The following is an 8,888-nucleotide window of genomic DNA, read 5'->3' on the forward strand; positions in this document are numbered from 1 at the left end:
AAAAAAAAAAAAAAAAAAAAAAAAGACACATCTGAGAAGAGGTGGGTGAAGAGGCTAGAGGGCCTCAGGCCTTCTGCTCAGTGGCCTCCAACCAGGGAGGGGCCCAACGCCAAGGCTCCCTTCGCCACCAGGGGATGTTCCCAAAGGCCTCCGCATAGCAGAGCTGGTTGTTCCACAGTCCCGTCATTTCTACAAAGCCTTTCTATCTCTTGCAAAGATATCATGAATGATTGGTCATGTGGCAGCAGAAAGAACAGCATGTCCTGGATCCTGTTCACAGTCCTACCGCAAATTATGCTCCTTCCTTTTAATTTTGTTTTCGAAAGAGATGGCTCCCAAACATACCACCATTTCTACGCTAATTCCATCTGTAAAAGGTGGCCTTGGTTTTTGGACAGTTGGACCATCCCCGTCTGGACCAAAGGCATCACCTAGTCCCCAAGGAAGCTGAGGGCACCAAAAACCCTGAGGTGTCGACCCTGAGACAGTGCTCGTGCTGCAAGCCCAGGGCACCTAGGATGCCTTCCTCAACTAGGCCACCCATAGGAACTTCCCTCCATCTGATTTCACGTACTTTCATCTGTTGTATTCACCTGACTGGAATTCTGATGCATTTTGTGTCTCTGATTTGACTGTCAGTTACTTGAGGGCAGAAACAGTCCCTACAGCCTATGCCTTCTTATGACAAAAGTACTGACCGTTTACTCAATCTTTATATTTATAACTCCTAAAGACAGACTTGGACGTTGATCAAACTACACCTGGCTGTGGATTCTTTCCTTTCATGAAAAGAACTTCCGTCCGCACACTATAAAGGGAAACTGCAGCGTCCCCAAGACAGCATATTTTACCATCTCAGATACTCAGGCAGACAGGAACTGGGACAGGGTTATGTGCTTGTAGCTACCAAGAGAGAAAGGGCAAGGGTCATACTTCTGGACAGTGTATTTCCTGTAAGAAGCGATACCTGTCGTGGTGGAGACAGATGAGTCTCCTTCAGTGTGACCGGAGAGGACAGAACTACGACGAAACGCAGCAACTTAATGAGATGAGACTGTGATTCAACATATGGAAGAATTTCCTAACCACCTTTCCCAAAAGTCTACCCAGTAGTGAGCTTCTCTTTTCTAGCAACATTCAAGTAAAAAATGAACAACTCCTTTACGGAGACATGAAGCAAGGGTTTCTAAGGGGTGGGAAACTGGACTAGAATCATTTTAATAATTTTTAGTCTAAAGCTCTACAGTTTCTGACCACACACTCCTTCAGAAGGAGAACCACACCCTCTTTTTCACATCAGCAGCTCCACAACATCTTAAGTTCCCCTTGATGCGTGTTAGAGGTCAAGGGAGGTGGAAAGGCTGCCTTTGATATACAGACATCTGGGCCAGTCCAGAGTCTGAGGATGATCGTGTGAAGAGGATACTGCGTTTGCCTCCACAGCTCCCATCCTCCCTTCCAGCCTAGACATCAGGAAGCTCTTAGGCCAGGCTTGCAAGATCCCCTGAAATCACATGGAGAAGCACTCCCTGGCCCAGAAACAGAACTACGAGCACAGGGGAAAGCCTCACACAGCTTTCACTGGCATTGCTGCCACGAAGCAAATGCACAGAAAAGTGTCCGGGGAAAATCTCAGCCCTTCCCAGCTCTAGAAACTGGCTTGTTCCCTGACACCTTCACATGCACAGCTCAGGGACCTACAGAATCGAAGACAGGCCTGCCATCCAAGCCTCAGAGACTGCCCAATCACAGCCACCGCCGTTTCGCTGACAAAAGAGGGTCTTTGCTAAAGCAAGCCCGGGGGAACGGTAAACACGGCGCCCTCTCCCTTCAAACGTCCATCTCCACCCTGATGGCTTCTGAGGCCAGCCAGCTCATAGTCTGGTCCAGCAGGAAATTCCATCCATGAACTATGTTTCAGGGAAACTGGGAGGAAAAAGAAGCAAAATGAGTGCCCAAAAGGAAATAATGAAAAACCACTGCTCTTCCTGGGGGTCCCCAGCCACCATTCCAACACTAACAGGGATAATCACCGCCTTGTGCCTCTCTGGAAACGGGTCTTCATTTCCAGGCGGTACTTTGGCAGTCTCTGAGTTTAGTCGTCGTTTCCTGCTGTGTTCCTGGCTCAGTGCACACAGGCTAAGCGCCGCAATTAAAAATTCATCTATTTTTGGTTCTGCCCTGGTGAAGAATCTCTGCGAGTGCTCCCGAAGCTGTGAGGAAGGACTCTAGGTTGGACGTTCCTGCCAGCACAGGGCAGCCACATCCTACGGTGCAGCACTGTGGTTCCAACCAAACTGGGGGTCATCATCCCCAAGGAGTAAAGTCACCTCATTGGGCAGGCCTCTCCCTAGACCTGAGGCTTAAATAAGCAGCTGCTGAGACACAGCGGAGCAGTGAGGCCTAGACTAGGATGACCTCGGGAATACAAGCCTTCAACTGTCAAGTCACGATTTCATGTAGCTCTCTTTCTCTTGGCCCTAGCTGCTGAGAAGAGCTGCGGAACTTAGTGATAAATATGGCAAGTATCCATCAAAACCTGAGTTTTCAAATTGACAATTCCAGTTCGACATGTGACAGGTTAGTGAAATATAATATTTATAGAACCATTCATATCATTCAAGGGACTGAAGGAGTCTGGGAATCCAGAAGGGACACAGCTTTTGATTTTTCTCCTTAAGTCATCAAAATGCTTTTGGTCACAAAGTTTTAAGAGTCATCCCCTGTGCAGGGAAAATGAGTCACTGGGAGGCTGATTTTGGTTTTCAAAATAGAAATGGGCATCAACATCAAGAAATAGATGTATAGGGGGCTTCCCTGGTGGTCCGGCGGTTAAGATGCCATGCATCCAACGCTGGGGGGGCTGGTTCGAACCCTGGTCGGGGAACTAAGATCCCACATGACGTGTGGCCAAAAAAAAAAAAAAGATGTATGTTACAGGCCAATACAAAAGTGTGTCTTAATAAAAAGTCAACAAAGAATAACAAGACCTCACAATTTATGCATCCTCCCTGCAACTGTTTATCCATGGAAAAGACAGAGACCACACTCTGCCCTCAGGTGAGTCTGCACGGCTCCTGAAAGCGTCTGCCATAGGGCTTCATCAGGGAGAAGACAAAAATTACTGATTTCCCAGAAAATGCTGAGTTGGCCCTTCCCAATTTTCAGACTGTACCAGGAAAGAAGCTGCCCCAGGAAGCATCAGAGGCAAGCCTGGGCCTAAGCAGTGACTTCCAGCCAAGGCCAGGAGCCAGCACGTGTTTCCCAACTTCTAAGGGTATGACCGAGGCTGGGAGTGAGGCCGCCATCCTTAGGCAGCCCGCTGGTTCCCGGCTCTCATTTGCTCCTCTCCAATAAAGGCAGCCAGAGTTCTCTGGGCCAAGCCTGGCCTTGACTCCAGGGAGCTCCGGACCCTCTCGGTGGAAGCTCTGCACAAATGAGCTGGGGCAGGTCCTGTCTGTGAATGTTTGCATCATTCCACCCACTGCTCCCAGCTGACTGCTGCCAGCCCTCAGGGAATCACAGGGGCTGACTGTTCTGACCCCCGGACCAGCAGAAAGGCCAGGCTTAACTGAGAGATCAACACTGCACAGTGAACACCATGGGCCAGCCAGGAGCATGTCCTGTTACACAGAACCAAGTGGCAATGCTTCTGTAGCCAGGTGAGTTTACATTCTCACCCTTTCTCTTTATAAAAGCCCCTGACTGCCCAGGACAGAGCACGCACCCAGACTCTTAAGAGATGCCTTCTACCACACATGCCTCCTTGCTTCCAGAAAGGAAACTCGAGTGCCCTGGGGCTCTGCTGCCCGAAAAGATCCTATGACTGGGTGGGATAGGGAGGGTGGGAGGGAAATGCAAGAGGGAGGGGATATATGTATACGTATAGCTGATTCACTTTGTTATATAGCAGAAACTAACACAACATTGTAAAGGAATTATACCCCAATGAAGATGTTAAAAATAAATAACTAAAATGGTAAAAAACAAAAAAAATTGCTTAAAAAAAAAAGATCCCATGACTTTTGCCCCTCACCTCTTCCTTTCTACCTGCAGCATTTCAGGTGCTGGCATGTGGGTCATCATCAAATCACTGCCTGTGATTTCACTCTCACTGGATGTCTTCCTGCTGCCTTTGGCTTTCAGCGTAAAGCCCTAAGAATGAAGGCTGCCGTACATCCTAATATTCCCACGACAGTGACACAGGCTGGAATTACACAGCATCTCCCCACCTGTTAAGTCATAGCATAAGGAGAGCACGCAGTAACCTGTACTCTGCCCTCAGTGCTGAGACATCGCTGCTTTTTGCAGAAACCAGCTAATGAAACCAACATGGCAGTCACAAGGCTCCTGTCTGAGATCCCAGATTGAAAGGAAAAACCTGCCTCTCTCAACTCACTGCTTCGTGTTACTCTCGGTGTCCCCTTTTCCACACTGTCCATCTGGGGAAACGCTACTCAGCCTCTGAGTCTCAGGTCCAGGGGCACCTCTGCTGCCCCTCCTGCAGCCTCTTGACGTCCTACTGCAGGTTTAACTTAGGCAACTCTACCCCTTTTTGGACTATAAGCTCCTCCAAGGCAGGCACCATGGCATATTTATTTTTGTCTCCCTAAAGCCTTGCTCGGTGCCTGGCTTAAAAAGGGGTCTAGTTAAACTTTGGCCAGTGAGTCAAGGAGTCAACCCCCCCATGGGCAGGTAAGGAATTGTGTTCCCCTTCCAGAGAACTTTCTCCCTCCCTTCCCCTAGGGAAGTCCGGTACCTTGTGGAGCTTGTCGGTGTTGTCGTAGTAACCCTGAAGTTCCTGGTGCAGCACCCGGTTTTCCTCCGTTAGGATCTCCACCATCTGCTGGGCTCGCTCCACGATCGCAAATGCATCCGGACCAAGCTGCTGGCTGGGGGAGGCGGCTGGCGTGGGCTGCGAGGCTGCCAGGGTCATCGGAGGTGGAGGTGGCAGGGACACCGAGTGCAACGGCCCGCTGACGGAGGAGTTCTGGGAGGACATCGGGCTGTGCTGCTGCACCGTTGACGGGAAAGGAAGCTGGCAGGGGCGGCTGCAAGGGAACAGAAGACCAGCAGTCAGACCCCAGGGCCATGGTGGGGAGAAGGAGGGAAGCCCAACCACACGGGCACTATGGATGGTTTCTACTGCCAGGGGTCGTCACTGACGCACGGTCCAAGCTAGGTTGACCCTCCATCCCACAGATATTTAATGTGCTCTCGCCATCGGAATCAGCACTGCTCTGGTCACTGAGGAAAGCGTGGACCAGACACACAAGGTCCCTGCTCTCATGAAGCTTACGTTCTCGGGGAGCGAGACAGGCACACCATCACACGATAAACACACAAAGCCAGGTACTGAAAAGTAATGAGCCCTCTCCAAAGAATCAGGGACAGGGAATGACTGAGTGGCTAGGTCATACCGAAAGGTCAGGGGTGGACGCTTGAGCTGAAGTCTGTTGACAGACAGGAGGAAAAAGTGGTTGGGGGCAGGGGGTAGAGAAGTGGGAAAAATGCTCCAGGTAGAGGAATCGCCTGCGAGTGGGGCTTAAGGCAGGACTTAGAGGAGAAAATCAACAGGAAGAAAGCAAGTCGATACAGAGCACAGCCAGCAAAAGCAGCACAAGATAAGGCCAGCGGGATGGGCGAGGGTCCTTGTGAGCCAAGGCCAGCCCTTCCCTTAGATTGTGAAGGGGGGCCAGCTGGGGGCTGCTTCCACTCTGAGTGGCGTGTAGATGGGATGTACGTTGGCAAGGATGCACCAAAGGTGCCCAGGGAGGAGGCCTGGGTGTGGTCAAGGTGAGACCTAACGAAGGCTCAGAGGGTAGCAGCAGAAAAGAAATAGTACATGGATCTGGGGTATGTTTTATTTATGTTACGTATGGGGAGAGAGAAAGTGAGAAAAAATTTTAAATTACTCCTAGATTCTGGGGTCCACACAAATGGACAGGGGTACCATTTAATGAAATGGGAAAGTCTTAGGGAAGGAACACACTTTGTGTGTTCTGATTTGCTGAGATAAGGAGGTCTGAGGATTAAAAGTCTGATTTTAACCAGGTTAAAAAGAACACACAGCGCTTCCCTGGTGGCGCAGTGGTTGGGAGTCCACCTGCCGATGCAGGGGACACGGGTTCGTGCCCCGGTCCGGGAAGATCCCACGCGCCGCGGAGCAGTTGGGCCCGTGAGCCATGGCCGCTGAGCCTGCACGTCCGGAGACTGTGCTCCGCAACGGGAGAGGCCACAGCAGGGAGAGGCCCGCGTACCGCAAAAAAAAAAAGAACACACAGAGGTGTCCCTTGATGGTTCAAATTCTGGGTACTAGCTCCTTTACTTGAATTTCCACCTTCTGTTGCCCCTCCCTACCGATCCCTTCCTCACGATTCTGTTAACCTGTTTCATAAGAATCATTGTATTTTCTTTCACCCTAAGCCAAGGGCTCCTAACAACAACTTCTATAGGTATAAACAGCAAAGACAGTCTTTGCCTCTAGTTTTCCAACCACGGCTGTCGCTCTTCTACAGACTTGGGAAAAATGGTTCTCTTGCTGTCCCCTTCAACCTTTAGGTCTCAGTCTGGGAACTGGGGTGCTAAGAATTATCAGCAAGCCCCAAATCATCAACTTTTTATATCTAGGGGTTGAGATCCTTCTACTCCGTAAGAGTTTCCTGTGCCACTTCCCATTACTTGTGGCCATCCGTAGCCAAAACTCTCAGAGCTACTACACTTTTTCTCGGGAGCTCAGCTGGCCTTATATTTCCTTTTGAGTATATTTACTGGAATGTTTTTGGACCCTGTCAGCCTCCATATCTCTCATTTTGTAAGTATCTCTTAGGGCGTTTTAAGCATCCTCTGAATGCTGACTCCTGGCAACTAAATGTCAAACGCTAGCAGAAAAGTTGACAATGGTCACCTTAGCCCTCCCTACATGGAGATGCAGTTACTCCTAAAGATGACCTCAAAAGGAACCCAGCAGATCCCACCAGAGTGACTAACCACAAGCTCTGCTCTGGTAACCAATGTCAGAGCACTCCACCGGGGCTTAGGAGATAGTTCCCAACTAGATTTCCTTATGCCTTCGATCTAGGCGCCCCATCCATTTCACGTTAAAATAGCTGGGATCTAAGTTCCCCAAGTCAAGGTAGAGAACCATGGAGCTCAGTGTGGTTCTTTATTCCTTAAGCGTCTCAGATTTCAGAAAGGAGTGCTGACGATGGGGAAGTGTAAACCCTCCCTCCTCCCTCCCTCTCCACACCTATTATTGAATACTTAACTATCTGGCTGTTATGAAATAAAACATTTCTGCATTCTGATGAGTTTGTGCCCCTTCCACACTGAAGTGTATGTGAATACGTGTCGCCCCGTGTGTATGAGGAGGTCTGTGTGTACAAAGTCCAACTCCATAGCGAGAGTGAGATGCCCCTGGTTGCTCTTCACAACGCCCAACTTTCACCCCAGATCACAGGACCTCCTATCAGTCGTGGACCCAGGAAACCATAGATCCTTAGTGAGTACGTGCATTCCCACAGACTGGCTAAATACTACGGTGCAATTTTCATGGATAGAGGTTACCTTGGCAAGAGACAAAATGCCACAAATACACTGCCTCAATTCAAAGGCAGACACCCAACCCTACCTCCTCCGTTCTCCCTTCTCACTTCATCCAACGCAAACGACAAGCATGGCGCGTCTCCTTGGAGCTCAAGTGGGCACAGATGAGGCATCCGGGCTTGCCTTTGACCCAGGCAGCTTCAGGCTGGGGCTTCTACCTTTTAACATTTATTGGGCTCTGGGATTTGGAACTCACAGTCAGTGATGGGCTTATCTTCTCGGTCATCCTTTTCCTTTATATAACAAAAAGGGAGGTTTTTCATAATGCCAGCCTAAGCCATCCACGACAGTGGCGAGTTACCTGAGTGGCAATGCAGGAAAAGGGTGTCTGCCAAGCTTGGAGACAGAAAGAATGAGTTTTTCAAAATGGGAAGTCTTCTATTAAATAGAGAACACCGGCCTCACAAAATAACTCGGTTACACATTCAAGAAGCACCGTATTACAATGGACGACGGGCAGCCAGGAGAGCAAACCTCTGTTCCGTGGCTTCGCTACTCAGCCAGCTGGGGCTGGTAGGCTCAAAGGTCTGTACAAGGCAAATCTGGCTGAGGGTAATGAAGAGGAAAGAATGGTGGGGGGAGAGCAGGAAAATGTCACAATCATACCAGTGCTATGAAACAAGCTATCCCCAGCTTCCAAAGATAATGCTACTGATCAGCCACCAGCAGGATAAACCCTTCCTCATAACGGGGACACAGAGAAAAGGGAAAAAGAGGAGAAGGGAACCAACATTTATTGAGAAACTACTTGTGAATAGAATTCTATGCCACAATCTTCTATTTGTGAGCCTACTCCCCCTGTTAGAAAGTGAAGGCAGAGAGCTAGGTTACTTGACATCATGTGTCTCCTGGGACCATCCACCACTTGGCTTATTGTTAAAGGACTTACGGGGTTAATATGTATAAAGCCAGGCACAAATTAAGCAGTGGACAAATGTTAGCTATTATCACCATTATTGTAATTATTATCATCTATATCACAGAGCCTAGCCCTGAGTGTGGCTTTCATGAGCAGTCCAATAATTTTTTTCTGTTATGGCTAACATTTACTGGGCACTTTTTACGTACCAGTCACTGTGGTACGCACCACTACATGCATCATCTCATTTTGACCTTTATGACTGCCTTATAAAACAGGCATCATTGTCAAGTCTCTGTATTTAGATGAGAACACAAGGCACAGGATGGTAAGTAACCTGCAAAATGGAACAGAGATAATAGAAACATAAAGGAGATCAAAGCCCAGGCTTTTCAATTTCAGAGTCCTTGTAGTTCACTCTTTC

The 8,888-nt window shown here is 49.0% G+C and overlaps 1 protein-coding gene across 1 annotated transcript in view; it reads right to left on the bottom strand.

Annotated features, from left to right (window-relative positions):
• AMOTL1 (angiomotin like 1) overlaps positions 1 to 8,888 on the bottom strand; it is a 70,454-nt gene that overhangs the window by 43,953 nt on the left and 17,613 nt on the right. The window contains exon 3 of the mRNA XM_007464190.1: positions 4,760 to 5,051. Within this exon, the coding sequence (XP_007464252.1) occupies positions 4,760 to 5,051 (292 nt within the window). The remainder of the gene's footprint in view (positions 1 to 4,759; positions 5,052 to 8,888) is intronic.

This window comes from Lipotes vexillifer, unplaced genomic scaffold, assembly GCF_000442215.2.
Source record: "Lipotes vexillifer unplaced genomic scaffold, Lipotes_vexillifer_v1.1 scaffold206, whole genome shotgun sequence".
Lineage (NCBI taxonomy): Eukaryota > Metazoa > Chordata > Mammalia > Artiodactyla > Lipotidae > Lipotes > Lipotes vexillifer.